Raw genomic sequence first — 19,955 nt, forward strand, 5'->3', positions numbered from 1 at the left:
ACTATCATTTCGAAAACAAAACGTTTATTCTTTCAGTGAAATACGGAACCGTTCCGTATTTTATCTAACGGGTGGCTTCCATAAGTCTAAATATTCCTGTTACATTGCACAACCTTCAATGTTATGTCATAATTACGTAAAATTCTGGCAAATTAGTTCGCAACGAGCCAGGCGGCCCAAACTGTTGCATATACCCTGACTCTGCGTGCAATGAACGCAAGAGAAGTGACACAATTTCACCTGGTTAATATTGCCTGCTAACCTGGATTTCTTTTAGCTAAATATGCAGGTTTAAAAATATATACTTCTGTGTATTGATTTTAAGAAAGGCATTGATGTTTATGGTTAGGTACCTGTTGGAGCAACGACAGTCCTTTTTCGCGAATGCGCACTGCATCGATTATATGCAACGCAGGACACGCTAGATAAACTAGTAATATCATCAACCATGTGTAGTTATAACTAGTGATTATGATTGTTTTTTATAAGATAAGTTTAATGTTAGCTAGAAACTTACCTTGGCTTCTTACTGCATTCGCGTAACAGGCGGGCTCCTCATGAGGTAGGTGGTTAGAGCGTTGGACTAGTTAACCGTAGGTTGCAAGATTACAGTCATGCAACGATTGTGCTTTTTTCGCAAATGCGCTTTTGTTAAATCCCCCGTTTGGCGAAGTTGGCTGTCTTTGTTAGGAAGAAATAGTATTCACACAGTTCGCAATGAGTCAGGTGGCCCAAACTGCTGCATATACCCTGACTCTGTTGCAAGAGAAGTGACACAATTTCCCTAGTTAAAATAAATTCTTGTTAGCAGGCAATATTAACTAAATATGCAGGTTTAAAAATATATACTTGTGTATTGATTTTAAGAAAGGCATTGATGTTTATGGTTAGGTACACGTTGGAGCAACGACAGTCCTTTTTCGCGAATGTGCACCGCATCGATTATATGCAACGCAGGACACGCTAGATAAACTAGTAATATCATCAACCATGTGTAGTTATAACTAGTGATTATGATTGATTGATTGATTGTTTTTTATAAGATAAGTTTAATGCTAGCTAGCAACTTACCGTGGCTTCTTACTGCATTCGCGTAACAGGCAGGCTCCTCGTGGACTGCAATGTAAGGCAGGTGGTTAGAGCGTTGGACTTGTTAACCGTAAGGTTGCAAGATTGAATCCCCGAGCTGACAAGGTAAAAATCTGTCGTTCTGCCCCTGAACAAGGCAGTAAACCCACCGTTCCTAGGCCGTCATTGAAAATAAGAATGTGTTCTTAACTTCTTTGGGCTGCAAGCCCGAAGCCGGGCACAATATGACAACAGCCACTTCAAGTGCAGGGCGCGAAATTCAAAATATATTTTTTAGAAATATTTAACTTTCACACATTAACAAGTCCAATACAGCATATGAAAGATAAACATCTTGTGAATCCAGCCAACATGTCCGATTTTTAATTTTTTTTACAGCGAAAACACCACATATATTTATGTTAGCTCACCACCAAATACAAAAAAGGACAGACATTTTTCACAGCACAGGTAGCATGCACAAAGCCAACCTAACTAACCAAGAAACAACTTCATCAGATGACAGTCTTATAACATGTTATACAATAAATCTATGTTTTGTTCGAAAAATGTGCATATTTGAGGTATAAATCAGTTTTACATTGCAGCTACCATCACAGCTACCGTCACAAATAGGACCGAAGCAGCCAGAGTAATTACAGACACCAACGTCAAATACCTAAATACTCATCATAAAACATTTCTGAAAAATACATGGTGTATAGCAAATGAAAGACAGGCATCTTGTGATTCCAGCCAATATTTCCGATTTCTTAAGTGTTTTACAGCGAAAACACAATATAGCATTATATTAGCTTACCACAATAGCCAGAAACACAAGCCATTTACAAGCAGCAAAAGTTAGCGATCGTAACAAACCAGCAAAATATATATAATTTTTGACTAACCTTGATAAGCTTCATCAGATGACAGTCCTATAACATCAGGTTATACATACACTTATGTTTTGTTCGAAAATGTGCATATTTAGAGCTGAAATCAGTGGTTATACATTGTGCTAACGTAGCATCTTTTTCCCACAACGTCCGGATATTTTTCAGACACTCACATATTCTGACCAAATAACTATTCATAAACATTACTAAAAAATACATGTTGTATAGGAAATGATAGATACACTAGTTCTTAATGCAATCGCCGTGTTAGAATTCTAAAAATAACTTCATTACGACATCCAGCTTAGTTATAGCGAGAAGGTGCCCAGAATCTGGGCGCAAACTACTAGTACAACATGTTCGACAGATATATGAAATAGCATCATAAAATGGGTCCTACTTTTGCTGATCTTCCATCAGAATGTTGTACAAGGGGTCCTTTGTCCAGAACAATCGTTGTTTGGATTTAGAATGTCCTCTTCTCCAGTCAATTAGCACGGAAAGCTAGCAAAGTGGCGCGAAGCTCTCCTTCCTGAACATACGCAGACAAAACAACACGCCTAACGTCCCGAAAAAATTTCAATAATCTAATAAAACTATATTGAAAAAACATACTTTACGATGATATTGTCACATGTATCAAATAAAATCAAAGCCGGAGATATTAGTCGTCTATAACGACAGCTTATCAGAAGGCAAAACCAGGTCCCTTCACGCGCTCTCCAGAAAACAGGAAACTGGTGACACGTCATACAAAGAGCTTTTATTCGACCCCAGATCAAGTTATACACTCAATTTCTTCTCTCACTGCCTGTCGACATCTAGTGGAAGACGTATGAAGTGCATGTATTCTAATAAATATCAAGGACATTTATAGGCAGGCCCTAGAACAGAGCATCGATTTCAGATTTTCCACTTCCTGTCAGGAAGTTTGCTGCAAAATGAGTTCTGTTTTACTCACAGATATAATTCAAACGGTTTTAGAAACTAGAGAGTGTTTTCTATCCAATAGTAATAATAATATGCATATTGTACGAGCAAGAATTGAGTACGAGGCCGTTTGAAATGGGCACCTTTTATCCAGGCTACTCAATACTGCCCCTGCAGCCCAAAGAGGTTAACTGACTTGCCTAGTTAAATAAAGGTTTAAAAAAATATATAAAAAAATTTGGCCAAATCGGTGTCCAAAAATACCCTAATTAATCGCCCATTCCGATTAATCGGTCGACCTCTAGTCATGACTCTATGTAGTACTGTGTGCCTCCCATAGTCTGTTCTGGACTTGGGGACTGTGAAGAGACCCCTTGTGGCATGTCTTGTGGGGTATGCATGGGTGTCCGAGCTGTGTGCCAATAGTTTAGACAGACAGCTCGTGCTGTCTGTCTACAGCTTCACTTTCAGCCAGGAGAGATTGACATGCATATTATTAATATTAGCTCTCTGTGTACATCCAAGGGCCAGCCGTGCTGCCCTGTTCTGAGCCAATTGCAATTTTCCTAAGTCCTTTTTTGTGGCACCTGACCACACGACTGAACAGTAGTCAAGGTGCGAAAAAACTAGGGCCTGTAGGACCTGCCTTGCTGAAAGTGTTGTTAAGAAGGCAGAGCAATGCTTTATTATAAACAGACTTCTCCCCATCTTAGCTACTACTGTGTCAATATGTTTTGACCATGACAGTTTACAATCCAGTGTTACTCCAAGCAGTTTAGTCATCTCAACTTGCTCAATTTCCACATTATTTATTACAAGATTTAGTTGAGGTTTAGGGTTTAGTGAGTGTTTTGTTCCAAATACAATGCTTTTAGTTTTAGAAATATTTAGGGCTAACTTATTCCTTGCCACCCACTCTGAAACTACCTGCAGCTCTTTGTTGAGTGTTGCATTCATTTCAGTCGCTGTAGTAGCTGACGTGTATAGTGTTGAGTCATCCGCATATATAGAAACTCTGGCTTTACTCAGTCAGTGGCATGTCGTTAGTCAAAAAAAAAAAAAGTAAAAGCAAGGGGCCTAAACAGCTACCCTGGGGAATTCCTGATTTTATATTTGATTACATTTGATAGGCTTCAATTAAAGAACACCCTCTGTGTTCTGTTAGACAAGTAACTCTTTATCCACATCAAGCTGCCCACATTATGATTTCATTCCTGTGCTGTTTGTAACTAATCTGGTAGGTTGACTGGACAACCTGATCCAGGTTGCAGGCACTGGTTACAGTTTGAATTTTTTCCCTGAGTGGGCAGCTTGATGATAGCCAGTCAGTATTTAAATCACCCATAAAATATACTTTTCTGTTGATATCACATACATTATCAAGCATTTCACACATATTATCCAGATACTGATTGTTAGCACTTGGTGGTCTATAGCAGCTTCCCACAAGAATGGGCTTTAGGTGAGGCAGATGAACCTGTAGCCGTATTACTTCAACAGTATTTAACATTAGATCGTCTCTAAGCTTTACAGGAATGTGGTTCTGAATATAGACAGCAACACCGCCTCCGTTGGCATTTCTGTATTTTCGGTAGATGTTATAACCATGTATTGCTACCACTGTATCATCAAAGGTATTATCTAAGTGAGTTTCAGAGATAGTCAGAATATGAATGTTATCTGTTAAAAGTAAGTTATTCATGGGCCTTGTTTCTTAGGCTATATATGTTAATAAGGGGTATTTGTAGCACTGGTTGCAGAATCTTGTCAATTTTTAAAAGTTTTCTATTGAAATTCATTGTGAAATGCTCATTTATATATTTTGTGATATGAGTACCAAGTATGTCTACTTCACCATCAGCCCACTTTATAGGTAAACTGCAGGGTAATGTAAAATGTCAATATATTTAAAAAAAGATCCAATACGTCATATTGTACACTCATAATTAGGTTTTAGTCCAGGGAGTCCAGAAAAGTTATCTAGGTCTTCAATGAGACATTACATGGATCTAGCTTGCGGACTTAATATAAAACTTGAGTCATCAGCATACATGGACACCTTTGTTTTTAAGCCTTGGATTTCTAATCCTCTAATGTTGTTATTTGATCTGATTTTAATAACTAGCATTTTGATGGTCATAACGAATATATATGGTGACAGGGGACACCCTTGTTTAACTCCTCTTGACAATTCAAAACGCTGCCGGTATGCCATCAAGCCATGAGATTTTTCCAGACTGAAAGTATTTAATAGCCTCAAAGTTCTTCCTCTGTAATTTGGCCTTCGTACTGATCTTTCTGTACATTTTAAAAATGTATTTGTTATTTTTATTATTTGGAAAGAGTTCCTTACAATCATCGTCATTCAGTGGGTGGGGATGAGAAGGAAAATAGAACATCTGCTTAAGATATTTAGCTTCCTCTTTTAAAATATAATTCTGAGAATCATAGATGACTCCGTCTTCAGTAACGAGTTTCTGCAAATTATTTTTGTTAGTGTTCCTGTGTTGGAGATTCAGGAAGAATTTGGTGCATTTTTCTCCATATTCCATTCAGTTTGCTTTATTGTTGTAATAGATTACATTAGATCGTTCTTGAATAAGTTCCTCCAGTTCTTTTTGTTTTTCCTCTAACTTATTTTGTATCTCTGTAGTATCATTTTTATTGATATCTATCTGTACTATTAGTTCATGGATTTCCCTTGTTAGTCTTGTCTCATTAGCCAGAAACTGCTTTTTTATTATTGATGAATATTGAATTGAAAGACCTCTGAAGGTACATTTAAAGGTATCCCAAACAATAAGGGGATTTGCTGAACCTATATTATACTGGAAAAATTCAGTTATACATTCTTTTGTCATAGTTCGAAATAAATTGTCCTCCGGTAAATTGTCCTTTGATTAAATTTTCAATATCCCCGTCCACGTGGAAATTCTATAAGAGTTATGCGAAGGCCAATTAGATGATGATTCGATCGCATTCTGTCTCCTATTAAAACTTTTTTAACCTTTGATGCAAGAGAGAAAGAGACAAGAAAGTAGTCAAGACGACTAGCTTGATTAAGTCTCCTCCATGTATATCTCACTAGGTTGGGGTTTTTTAGTCTCCAAATATCCACTATTTCTAATGTCCATAATATTTGTGATTTCCTTAAGGGCACGGTGATGATGGTTTGTAGAGTGATTTCCTTTACGGTCCATTGAGGTACTTACCACTGTGTTGTAATCTCCCACCATAATGATTTGATAATTTGTTGCCTGTAAGTTCAATAAATTGGTATAGATATTTTCGAAGAGTATGGATCATCCTGATTTGGACCATATAGATTAATGAGCCAAATCTCTTTTTTGTCCACTTTCACATTCAAAAAGATCCACCTTCCTTGCGAATCATTCTTGACTATATTTTTTGTTAATTAATTAATATCATCACACCTTTTTGAGTTCCTTTGTCCATGACAGAAAATTATTTCACCACCCCATTCCTTTTCCCACACAGCTTCATCTAAGGATGTAGATTGAGTTTCCTGTAAACAGTATATGTTATATTCCTTTTCTTTTAGCCACTGTTAGGTTCTAATTTTCAGAGTAAAAACACAACGGACACTATGAAAGCTTAACCAGGTTTATTCTTCCCAGAGAATCAATACAGCTGCATTAGACAAAAACATTTTCACACAAGCCCTGATATTTAACCCTTTCTCCGAGGCTGAGGCTCCTCCTACACATCTGAACAGCCAATGCATCTCTGTTGCTAGACAGAACCTTAGTGATATCTGTTCTTCCTCACTTCATCTAACCTGACCTCTACCCCAAAGTGCTCACTCCTCCCCAACTCAAGGTTGTCATGGTGATTGGTAGCAGACTGTGTCTCTTCCCTCCCATAGGATCCCTGATGGCTAACAATAACATATCCTGACATAATGTAAACGTTATACATTACCCTCTCTTCCTCAGTGACATGAATAGGTATATGTCATATTCTCAGAACCCAACACCACGTAAAGACTGATCTTTTTTTATAATCTGCTAAAGCGTTACAATTATAACTGGCTATACTTATTTCACCCCTTACCATAACTAGATACTATTCTCAGTCCAAATTGACCATAATTAGTGCTTGTTAATATGTGTGTAGTAAATCTGAGTAGGTTGATGTGTGTGATATTGGATGTGATTTAGTGACTGTGTATGATGTCTGGATAAGAGTAAGACTATAATGTGTGATGTCCAAATAAATAATAATCTAGCCAATTTGCATGGTTGAGTGTCTGTGTGCATGCTTGAGTGTCTGTGTGCATGTGTCTGTGTGCATGCTTGAGTGTCTGTGTGCATGTGTCTGTGTGCATGCTTGAGTGTCTGTGTGCATGGTTGAGTGTTTTCCTTTTTATAATTATTTTTAAATATGAATATCATACAGTGGATGCCTAGGCCTATACAGTAGGTCTATATGCATGCAATACCTTGATGCATTTGCGCTTAAATCTCTAACAGCTGAACCGTGAGGTGGACAATTATTGTTTTAGGAAAGTAAAAACAATGGGCTATAAAGTTTTGAATATGCTACACAGCAAAAATCATTTTTGGGGGGGTATTTGATATAGCCTAGGCAGTTTTGAAGGATCGGTAACTGTGGATCATTTGGCCAATACCACTCGTTTATTGATGGCGCTGGCAGCACCCAGTCGGAGGTTTCTTTCTCTCTTTCTGCTCTCGGATCTGAACGGGTCTCTCGGATCCGAACCAGCACGGGTCTGTTTTTCCACGAGCCTTTTCGGAACGGGTCTGACTCCTCGGGTCCATTCGGAACGGTCTCTATTTAAAAAAAAAAGTTATTTATGTATATTGGGTTGGGTGGAAAGCCATGGATCTAGGTCAGAACGGTTCCAACTTTTTGGACCCGTGAAGACCTCTATTTCAGACCTTAATGTCAATCCCTAATAGGCATACTTGTTATGCCCTCCCTCTTTGTCACGGTGCCCTCTTTCTCATGTGTCAGCCTAGGCCAGGCCTACATACGGCTTTCAGTTGTGTTTACTGACATAACACATGTTAACATGATATTTGCAGAACAACTCAATAATGCAGAGTCCTAGTTTCTTTGGGATGAACATTATTTATATATATTTTTTTTTTTAGATCAAGGCCTATGTTATAGGCCTGCAGCTGTGTCTATTTGTAAGAATTTGTGATACTTGTTTGTAAGCTAAAGATCTCACCATCTTTGTCATCCCACAGCCAACCTGACCGGCCACGTAGAGAGGGTGGGAATTGAGAACTTTGAGCTGCTAAAGGTGCTGGGAACTGGAGGTCAGTGACAGTTCTGAAACCCAATCCAATGATGGGAATTTGTCATAGATTTAAATAAGGTACATTCATTTTATCTCTCCCGGGGGCGATGGGTGGGTGGTTTTGTACATTTGAGACCATTCCATTGGTCCTTCTAAAGTACAAACGTCTCCCATCTGGTCCTCCAGTTGAGCTAAAACAACTGCACTGAAAGCTTTTGGCTGCTGAGTTTTAATGTTTTTCTTGCTTCTATGTCAGCCTATGGCAAGGTGTTCCTGGTGCGTAAAGTGAGCGGTCATGATGCAGGTCAACTATACGCCATGAAGGTGTTGAAGAAGGCCACAATCGTACAGAAGGCCAAGACAGCAGAACACACACGCACAGAGAGACAGGTTCTGGAACACATCAGACAGTCACCGTTCCTCGTCACCCTCCACTACGCCTTCCAGACAGACACCAAGCTGCACCTCATACTAGGTCTGGATCTCTCTCTCTACATTTCTTTCTGTCTCTGTCTCTCTGTCCCTTTCTCCTCTTCATGCCTTCTCTTCTATTTCTCTCTCTTTTTTACAGAAAGTTGTTATTTTTCAATGAAGACATGAGTATGAAATAGGCTACATGAGTAAGAATATCAAGTAGCAGAAAGCAAGATTGTTACGAAAGAAATTAGCATTTTTAGTGAGCCTTCATCTGTCTTAAGGTGTCAGCATATTTCAGTTTGGCTGGTGGCTAGCCCGCGGCGGCTAGCTTGATGCAAGGCGGCTAGCCCGAGGCGGCTAGCTTGATGCAAGGCGGCTAGCCCGAGGCGGCTAGCTTGATGCAAGGCGGCTAGCTTGATGCAAGGCGGCTAGCCCGAGGCGGCTAGCTTGATGCAAGGCGGCTAGCCTGAGGCGGCTAGCTTGATGCAAGGCGGCTAGGCCAAGGCGCGCAGAGGTCTAAGGCACTGCATCTCAATGCTTGAGGCGTCACCTCAGACCCGGGTTCGATCCCAGGCAGTGTCACAGCTGGCCATGACCGGCAGACCCATGAGGGGGCACACAATTGGCCCAGCGTTGTTCGGGTTAGGGGAGGATAACTACCAATTTGATATCACGAAATTAGGGAGAAAAAGGGCTAAAAAAATGTACATGCATGCATGCATAGAGTTTACAAAAACTTAGGTTGGTGTCATTAAAACTCGTTTTTCAACCACTCCACAAATTTCTTGTTAACAAACTATAGTTTTGGCAAGTAGAAGTTTTGTGTCATACTTTGTGCATGAGACAAGTAATTTTTCCAACAATTGTTTACAGGCAGATTATTTCACTTCTAATTCACTGTATCACAATTCCAGTGGGTCAGACGTTTACATACACTAAGTTGACTGTGCCTTTAAACAGCTTGGAAAATTCCAGAAAATTATGTCATGGCTTCAGAAGTTTCTGATAGGCTAATTGACATAATTTGAGTCAATTGGAGGTGTACCTGTGGTTGTATTTCAAGGCCTACCTTCAAACTCAGTGCCTCTTTGCTTGACATAATGGGAAAATCGAAAGAAATCAGCCAAGACCTCAGAAAAAAAATTCTAGACCTCCACAAGTCTGGTTCATCCTTGGGAGCAATATCCAAATGCCTGAAGGTACCACGTTCATCTGTACAAACAATAGTACGCAAGTATAAACACCATGGGACCACAAAAGCATCTATATCCACAGTAAAACGAGTCCTATATCGACATAACCTGAAAGGTCGCTCAGCAAGGAAGAAGATACTGCTCCAAAACCGCCATAGAAAAGCCAGACTACGGTTTGCAACTGCACATGGGGACAAAAATCATACTTTTTGGAGAAATGTCCTCTGGTCTGATGAAACAGAAATAGAACTGTTTGGCCATAATGACCATTGTTATGTTTGGAGGAAAAAGGGGGAGGCTTGCAAGCCAAAGAACACCATCCCAACCGTGAAGCATGGGGGTGGCAGCATCATGTTGTGGGGGTGCTTTGCTGAAGGAGGGACTGGTGCACTTCACAAAATAGATGGCATCATGAGGTAGGAAAATGATATGGATATATTGAAGCAACATCTCAAGACATCAGTCAGGAAGTAAAGCTTGGTCGCAAATGGGTCTTCTAAATGGACAATGACCCCAAGCATTCTTCCAAAGTTGTGGCAAAATGGCTTAAGGACAACAAACTCAAGGTATTGGAGTGGCCATCACAAAGCCCTGACCTCAATCCTGTAGAAAATGTGTGGGCGGAACTGAAAAAGCGTGTGCGATCAAGGATCCTACAAACCTGACTCAGTTACACCAGCTCTGTCAGGAGGAATGAGCCAAAATTCACCCAACTTGTGGGAAGCTTGTGGAAGGCCACCCGAAACGTTTGACCCAAGTTAAACAATTTAAAGGCAATGCTACCAAATACTAATTGAGTGTATGTAAACTTCTGACCCACTGGGAATGTGATGAAAGAAATAAAAGCTGAAATAAATAGTTCTCTCTACAATTATTCTGACAATTCACGTTCTTAAAATGAAGTGGTGATCCTAACTGACCTAAGACGGGGAATTTTTACTCTGATTAAATGTTTGGATTTGTGAAAAACTGATTTGAAATGTATACATACAGTTGAAGTTGGAAGTTTACACACACCTTAGCCAAATACATTTAAACTCAGTTTTTTGTCCCCATGTGCAGTTGCAATCCGTAGTCTGGCTTTTTTATGTCGGTTTTAGGGCAGTGGCTGTTTAAAGGCACAGTCAACTTAGTGTCTGTAAACTTCTGACCCACTGGAATTGTGATACAGTGAAATCTGTCTGCAAACAATTGTTGAAAAAATTACTTTTGTCATGCACGAAGTAGATGTCCTAACCGACTTGCCAAAACTATAGTTTGTTAACGATCACCGACGAAGGGGCGTGCACTGCGGCTACTAACTTTGAATTGCCTCAATATTTTTTTATTTTGCTTAAACAACCGCAAAAACCCTTACCAAAGTCCAAAACAAACAAACATCACAAAATGGCGTCATAATATATGCACAAACTCCTCCTAACTGTTTAGGCTGGGATGCATGTAGACGCCTTTTACAGTGAACTGGACTGACCCATTGGACTCTGGAATTATACCAGCTATGTTGAAATAAAATATCCAACCAGGCAAGACATCCAGGATTGTTCATAGCTGTTTCTTTATTATCATGACAGATTATGTGAACGGTGGGGAGCTCTTCACACACCTGGTACAGAGGGTTCGGTTCAAAGAGCAGGAGGTATCTCTGTATAGTGGAGAGATAGTCCTGGCGCTGGAGCACCTACACACGGTGAGTGTCTGTAGATGTTGTCTTCTTTCAGTTTTGTCATTCCTGAGGTACAATAGTTTTGGAGTTTTAGCCTATATGCAATTGCAGTAAATGGTGCAATTTTCTAAAAATCATTAATCATCGTGTGTAATCTCAACTGCCATATTTTAAGGGCCCGTTTCCCTGAAACAGATGTTTTATTTTTTTATTTGTTTCACCTTCATTTAACCAGGTAGGCTAGTTGAGAACAAGTTCTCATTTGCAACTGCGACCTGGCCAAGATAAAGCATAGCAATTCGACACATACAACAACACAGAGTTACACATGGAATAAACAAAACATACAGTCAATAATACAGTAGAAAAATAAGTCTATATATAATGTGAGCAAATGAGGTGAGATAAGGGAGGTAAAGGCAAAAAAAGGCCATGGTGGCGAGGTAAATACAATATAGCAAGTAAAACACTGGAATGGTAGATTTGCAGTGGAAGAATGTGCAAAGTAGAAATAGAAATAAATGGGGTGCAAAGGAGCAAAATAAATAAATAAATACAGAAGGGGAAGAGGTAGTTGTTTGGGATAAATTATAGATGGCCTATGTACAGGTGCAGTAATCTGTGAGCTGCTCTGACAGCTGGTGCTCAAGGCTAGTGAGGGAGATAAGCGTTTCCAGTTTCAGAGATTTTTGCAGTTCGTTCCAGTCATTGGCAGCAGAGAACTGGAAGGAAAGACGACCAAAGGAGGAAATGGCTTTGGGGGTGACCAGAGAGATATACCTGCTGGAGCGCGTGCTACGAGTGGGTGCTGCTATGGTGACCAGTGAGCTGAGATAAGGCGGGGCTTTACCTAGCAGAGACTTGTAGATAACCTGTAGCCAGTGGGTTTGGCGACGAGTATGAAGCGAGGGCCAACCAACGAGAGCATACAGGTCGCATTGGTGGGTAGTGTATGGGGCTTTGGTGACAAAACGGATGGCACTGTGATAGACTGCATCCAATTTGTTGAGTAGAGTGTTGGAGGCTATTTTATAGATGACATCACCAAAGTCGAGGATCGGTAGGATGGTCAGTTTTACGAGGGTATGTTTGGCAGCATGAGTGAAGGATACTTTGTTGTGATATAGGAAGCTAATTCTAGATTTAATTTTGGATTGGAGATGCTTAATGTGAGTCTGGAAGGAGAGTTTACAATCTAACCAGACACCTAGGTATTTGTAGTTGTCCACATATTCTAAGTCAGAGCCGTCCAGAGTAGTGATACTGGACGGGCGAGCAGGTGCGGGCAGTGATCGGTTGAATAGCATGCATTTAGTTTTACTTGCGTTTAAAAGCAGTTGGAGGCCACGGAAGGAGAGTTGTATGGCATTGAAGCTCGTCTGGAGGTTAGTTAACACAGTGTCCAAAGAGGGGCCAGATGTATACAGAATGGTGTCGTCTGCGTAGAGATGTATCAGAGAATCACCAGCAGCAAGAGCAACATCATTGATGTATACAGAGAAGAGAGTCGGCTTGAGGATTGAACCCTGTGGCACCCCCATAGAGACTGCCAGAGGTCCGGACAACAGGCCTTCCGATTTGACACACTGAACTCTATCAGAGAAGTAGTTGGTAAACCAGGCGAGGCAATCATTTGAGAAACCAAGGCTGTCGAGTCTGCCAATAAGAATGTGGTGATTGACAGAGTCGAAAGCCTTGGCCAGGTCGATGAATAAGGCTGCACAATGTCTCTTATCGATGGCGGTTATGATGTCGTTTAGAACCTTGAGCGTGGCTGAGGTGCACCCATGAACAGCTCTGAAACCAGATTGCATAGCGGAGAAGGTACGGTGGGATTCGAAATGGTCGGTAATCTGTTTGTTAACTTGGCTTTCGAAGACCTTAGAAAGACAGGGTAGGATAGATATAGGTCTGTAGCAGTTTGGGTCTAGAGTGTCATCCCCTTTGAAGAGGGGGATGACCGTGGCAGCTTTCAAATCTTTGGGAATTTCAGACAATACGAAAGAGAGGTTGAACAGACTAGTAATAGGGGTTGCAACAATTTCGGCAGATAATTTTAGAAAGAGAGGGTCCAGATTGTCTAGCTGTCTAGCTGATTTGTAGGGGTCCAGATTTTGCAGCTCTTTCAGAACATCAGCTATCTGGATTTGGGTGAAGGAGAAATGATGGGGGCTTTGGCGGGTTGCTGTGGAGGGTGCCAGGCAGTTGACCTGAGTAGGGGTAGCCAGGTGGAAAGCATGGCCAGCCGTAGAGAAATGCTTATTGAAATTCTCAATTATAGTGGATTTATCGGTGGTGACAGTGTTTCCTAGCCTCAGAGCAGTGGGCAGCTGGGAGGAGGTGCTCTTATTCTCCTTGGACTTTACAGTGTCCCAGAACTTTTTGGAGTTAGTACTACAGGACGCAAATTTCTGTTAGGAAACCTAAGGCTAGCTTTTTCAAACTGCCTGTGTATATTTGTTCCTAACTTCCCTGAAAAGTTGCATATCACGGGGGCTATTTGATGCTAATGCAGAATGCCACAGGATGTTTTTGTGCTGGTCAAGGGCAGACAGGTCTGGAGTGAACCAAGGACTATATCAATTCCTAGTTCTACATTTTTTGAATGGGGTATGCTTATTTAAGATGGTGAGGAAGGCATTTTTAAAGAATAGCCAGGCATCATCTACTGACAGGATGAGGTCAATGTCATTCCAGGATACCCCGGCCATGTCGATTAGAAAGGCCTGCTCGCAGAAGTGTTTTAGGGAGCGTTATGACAGTGATGAGGAGTGGTCATTTGGTCGCATACCCATTACGAATGCATGCAATGAGGCAGTGATCGCTGAGATCTTGATTGAAAACAGCAGAGGTGTATTTGGAGGGCGAGTTAGTTAGGATGACATCTATGAGGGTGCCCGTGTTTACGCATTTGGAGTTGTTCCTGGTAGGTTCATTGATAATTTGTGTGAGATTGAGGGCATCAAGCTTAGATTGTAGGATGGCCGGGGTGTTAAGCATGTCCCAGTTTAGATCACCTATTAGCACGAGCTCAGAAGATAGATGGGGGGCAATCAATTCACATATGGTGTTGAGGGCACAGCTGGGGGCAGAGGGAGGTCTATAGCAAGCGGCAACAGTGAGAGACTTGTTTCTGGAAAGGTGAATTTAGAAGAAGAATTTTAGAAGTAGAAGCTCGAATTGTTTAGGTACAGACTTGGATAGTAATACAGAACTCTGCAGGCTATCTTTGCAGTAGATTGCAACACCGCCCCCTTTGGCAGTTCTATCTTGGTGGAAAATGTTATTGTTAGCGATGGAGATTTCAGGGTTTTTGGTGGTTTTCCTAAGCCAGGATTCAGACACGGCTAAGACATCCGGGTTGGCAGAGTGTGCTAAAGCAGTGAGTAAAACAAACTTAGGGAGTAGGCTTCTAATGTTAACATGCATGAAACCAAGGCTTTTACGGTTACAGAAGTCAACAAATGAGAGCACCTGGGGAGTGGGAGTGGGGCTAGGCACTGCAAGACCTGGATTAACCTTTACATCACCAGAGGAACAGAGGAGAAGTAGGATAAGGGTACGGCTAAAGGCTATACGAACTGGCCGTCTAGCAAGTTCGGAACAGAGAGTAAAAGGAGCAGGTTTCTGGGCACGATAGCATAGATTCAAGGAATAGTGTACAGACAAAGGTAAGGTAGGATGTGAGTACATTGGAGGTAAACCTAGGCATTGAGTAAAGATGAGAGAGATATAGTCTCTAGAGACGTTTAAACCAGGTGATGTCATCGCATATGTAGGAGGTGGAACAACATGGTTGGTTAAGGCATATTGAGCAGTGCTAGAGGCTCTACAGTGAAATAAGACAGTAATCACTAACCAGGACAGTAATGGACGAGGCATATTGATATTAGAGAGAGGCATGCGTAGCCAAGTGAACATATGGGTCCAGTGAGTGGTTGGGCTGACTGGGGACACGGCGATTCAGACAATTAGCAGGCCGATGCTAACAGTTAGTATCCGGGGCTAAACAAGCTAGCAGTTAGCAGACCGGGTTAGCAAGCAAGCAGTTAGCAGGGGCTAGCAAGTTAGCCTTTGGGGGACGTCGCGATGGGGGTAAGTCTGTTTTTGCCTCTCCGTGCGGTGACGTCGATAGACCAGTCGTGGAATTAGTAGGGTTCCAGGTAGCTCTAGGTAGCTAGCAGGCCTAGCAGGTTAGCAGAATGGGCCTTCAGCGGGCGTCGCGCCTGAGGGGCCTGTTGGAGTCCTCGGGCAGATTATGTCGGTATTCCAGTCGTAGAGGATCGGCGGGGTTCCGTGCCCCGTACCGGCAGTAGAAGGGGTCCGGATATTGTAGCCCAGGAGTGGGCTTCGGTTGTAGCACAGGAGCCCTGGCCGGGCTAGCTTCAGGCTAATTGGTGCTTGCTCCGGGATGGAAAAGCTAGCCAGGAGTGGTCACCCGGGATTGCGGTTAGCTAGTTGCGAAGATCCAGATGAAAATGTTCAGAGTTTGCGGTAGGAATCCGGGGATATGGAGAGAAATAGGTCCGTTATGCTCTGGTTTGAGTCACGTTGTTCGAACTGGCGAGAGCTTTCCGAGCTAAAGGTTAGCAGATGACCACTAGCAATGGTTTGCTAACTGATAGCTGGTAGGTAGTTAGCTGGCTATCTTCAGTTGAGGGATTCCAGATCCTAAGTACATAGAAATACTTTAGAAAAAAGCAGATCCACGCCACATTGGATGAGGCGGGTTGCAGGAGAGTATTTAGAAGTTGAGGTTTAGGAAAATATTTTTAAAAGATATGCGAAGAAAAAGATGTAAAAAGATATATATACACTGCTCAAAAAAATAAAGGGAACACTAAAATAACACATCCTAGATCTGAATTAATGAAATATTCTTATTAAATACTTTTTTCTTTACATAGTTGAATGTGCTGACAACAAAATCACACAAAAATGATCAATGGAAATCAAATTTATCAACCCACGGAGGTCTGGATTTGGAGTCAGACTCAAAAGGCTGATCCAAGCTGATCCAGGCTGATCCAACTTTGATGTAATGTCCTTAAAACAAGTCAAAATGAGGCTCAGTAGTGTGTGTGGCCTCCACGTGCCTGTATGACCTCCCTACAACGCCTGGGCATGCTCCTGATGAGGTGGCGGATGGTCTCCTGAGGGATCTCCTCCCAGACCTGGACTAAAGCATCCGCCAACTCCTGGACAGTCTGTGGTGAAACGTGGCGTTGGTGGATGGAGCGTGACATGTTGTCCCAGATGTGCTCAATTGGATTCAGGTCTGGGGAACGGGCGGGCCAGTCCATAGCATCAATGCCTTCCTCTTGCAGGAACTGCTGACACACTCCAGCCACATGAGGTCTAGCATTGTCTTGCATTAGGAGGAACCCAGGGCCAACCGCACCAGCATATGGTCTCACAAGGGGTCTGAGGATCTCATCTCGGTACCTAATGGCAGTCAGGCTACCTCTGGCGAGCACATGGAGGGCTGTGCGGCCCCCCAAAGAAATGCCACCGCACACCATGACTGACCCACCGCCAAACCGGTCATGCTGGAGGATGTTGCAGGCAGCAGAACGTTCTCCAAGGCGTCTCCAGACTCTGTCACGTCTGTCACATGTGCTCAGTGTGAACCTGCCTTCATCTGTGAAGAGCACAGGGCGCCAGTGGCGAATTTGCCAATCTTGGTGTTCTCTGGCAAATGCCAAACGTCCTGCACGGTGTTGGGCTGTAAGCACCACCCCCACCTGTGGACGTCGGGCCCTCATACCACCCTCATGGAGTCTGTTTCTGACCGTTTGAGCAGACACATGCACATTTGTGGCCTGCTGGAGGTCATTTTGCAGGGCTCTGGCAGTGCTCCACCTGCTCCTCCTTGCACAAAGGCGGAGGTAGCGGTCCTGCTGCTGGGTTGTTGCCCTCCTACGGCCTCCTCCACGTCTCCTGATGTACTGGCCTGTCTCCTGGTAGCGCCTCCATGCTCTGGACACTACGCTGACAGACACAGCAAACCTTCTTGCCACAGCTCGCATTGATGTGCCATCCTGGATGAGCTGCACTACCTGAGCCACTTGTGTGGGTTGTAGACTCCGTCTCATGCTACCACTAGAGTGAAAGCACCGCCAGCATTCAAAAGTGACCAAAACATCAGCCAGGAAGCATAGGAACTGAGAAGTGGTCTGTGGTCACCACCTGCAGAACCACTCCTTTATTGGGGGTGTCTTGCTAATTGCCTATAATTTCCACCTTTTGTCTATTCCATTTGCACAACAGCATGTGAAATTTATTGTCAATCAGTGTTGCTTCCTAAGTGGACAGTTTGATTTCACAGAAGTGTGATTGACTTGGAGTTACATTGTGTTGTTTAAGTGTTCCCTTTATTTTTTTGAGCAGTGTTTATAAGATATATATATATATCCAGGGGGTACTGGAGGACTGGCGTTGGGGGTACTGGAGGATTGGCGTTGGGGGTACTGGAGGACTGGCGTTGGGGTACCGGAGGACTGGAGATGGGGTACCGGAGGACTGGCGTTGGGGGGTACTGGAGGACTGGCGTTGGGGGGTACTGGAGGACTGGCGTTGGGGGGTACTGGAGGACTGGCGTTGGGGGGTACTGGAGGACTGGCGTTAGGAAACACTGGTCTACAGAGACTTGGACCTAATTTAGAACTGTTGCGTGGTTCCCGTTTATAAATCAGACCTGTTGTAAAACTGTGCACGTGTGTGAACAAGCATTATAACTCCGTCTGAAAAACATCCATCATTCACCTTTTATGGTGACAATAATACTTTGGAACTGTTGGAATTAGGCCAACACAGTATATCTGAAGGAAATATTAATGGTGAACTTTATCAAATGTCTTTGGAGGTGTTGACAGAATGTTTTCATTTGCAGTGACATTTTACAGTTTCTGCAACACAAAAATAATTGCAAATTGTTGTGGACCTGTAAACCGATTGTTTGAATTCAATAATGTTTTGCATTTACTTTCTCCCGAACCTAAATATGCTGCACCGCCCAAGAATTCTGAAACATTGTCTACTCTGAAAAAGATTTAGACTACAGGAGGCCTACTTACAGTGGTAACCTACACACTTTAATTCACCAGTTAATTTATACTGCATGTTATAAAGCATGCTCCATTTCAGGTGCTTAGAGCAAAAACCTGTAAATATAATAGCCTATCTAAAAGGCCCAATTAGAGATGGTCATTTGTTTTAAAGCTACTTTGGGAATATTCACTTATCATGGCCAGAAAAGGGGCAATGGTTATAATATATGTATTATGTTTATAAATTAAATATTGTCTAGGCTACTGGAGAGATTTGACATTACAGTATTCATACGTAGTCTACAAACGTCAATGGAAAAGGTGAACAGTCTGTTCTACCGTTAAACTGTGTATCGGATCGCATAGAGCAATATACTTGAAATACTGGTATGTTATCTGTTTACTACTGTGAAGTGGGTCCAATTAAATGAGAGGTGGGACGAATGGTAGCCTATCCTATCTTGTTGTATGCCTATAGGCTATTTTGCGAGTATAAAACCATCACAGTCAGAAAAGGTGAGGAATTTATTCTGCAATGATCATGGAAGTGAAATTAATAATCGGAAATAGATTTCTAATTATTTTAGAATGCAGAGATAGAATAAATAGATTTTCTCACTAACAGCAAACAATGGAGTCTTGTTATTATATTTAGCTACCTGTTTTTTTGTTATTGTGAATAAGTCATCATGTGTTCCCCATTTGCACAAGGCTATAAAGCTACTAGGCTACAAAGCTACTAGGCTACTTTTGCCTTCTTGCAATGCAATACTTCAACCACTAGAAACGGTGTGTACGCATGGTCTAAAGTTTCCGGAAGGAAAAGCACAAAAAGTCCAGTTTTTATAAATGCCAACTTTTTCGTGAAAAAGCACATATGTTTTGGGGCATGATTATGTGCATATGCAACTTTTTATAAATTAAGCCCCTGAAGCCTTATAATTGTCTGAATGTTTTCCAGCTGGGTATAGTCTACAGAGACCTGAAGCTGGAGAACATCCTCATGGACTCCAGCGGGCACATAGTGCTTACAGACTTTGGCCTCAGCAAAGAGTTTGATGAGGTATGTATTACAGATGTATGGGGCAAGAGGCCTACACCGCACATCCATATGATCATTATCACACAGAGGAGTCTTGTACTTTAAAATGGTTAGGTTACTTGAGGTGTTATGGTGCATTCGCGCTGGTGACGCATCCCACGCAGTCAACGGAGGAGTATGTGCTGTGTGTGTTTTTAGGCCTTGTTTGATGTGCAACGCGACTACCCTGACGCAACTACCCTCCAGGCCCCCTACCCTGCCACCCTCCAGGCCCCCTACCCTGCCACCCTCCAGGTCCCCCTACCCTGCCACCCTCCAGGTCCCCCTACCCTGCCACCCTCCAGGTCCCCCTACCCTGCCACCCTCCAGGTCCCCCTACCCTGCCACCCTCCAGGTCCCCCTAACCT

General features: G+C 42.4%; 1 protein-coding gene across 1 annotated transcript in view; it reads left to right on the forward strand.

The window, feature by feature from the left end:
• Positions 1 to 19,955, forward strand: part of LOC120023023 (ribosomal protein S6 kinase alpha-5-like) — a 69,196-nt gene that overhangs the window by 14,062 nt on the left and 35,179 nt on the right. Inside the window, exons 2-5 of the mRNA XM_038966974.1 lie at positions 8,132 to 8,203; positions 8,441 to 8,659; positions 11,366 to 11,481; positions 19,468 to 19,569. Of these exons, the coding sequence (XP_038822902.1) occupies positions 8,132 to 8,203; positions 8,441 to 8,659; positions 11,366 to 11,481; positions 19,468 to 19,569 (509 nt within the window). The remainder of the gene's footprint in view (positions 1 to 8,131; positions 8,204 to 8,440; positions 8,660 to 11,365; positions 11,482 to 19,467; positions 19,570 to 19,955) is intronic.

Source organism: Salvelinus namaycush, chromosome 28, assembly GCF_016432855.1.
Source record: "Salvelinus namaycush isolate Seneca chromosome 28, SaNama_1.0, whole genome shotgun sequence".
Taxonomy (NCBI): Eukaryota; Metazoa; Chordata; class Actinopteri; order Salmoniformes; family Salmonidae; genus Salvelinus; species Salvelinus namaycush.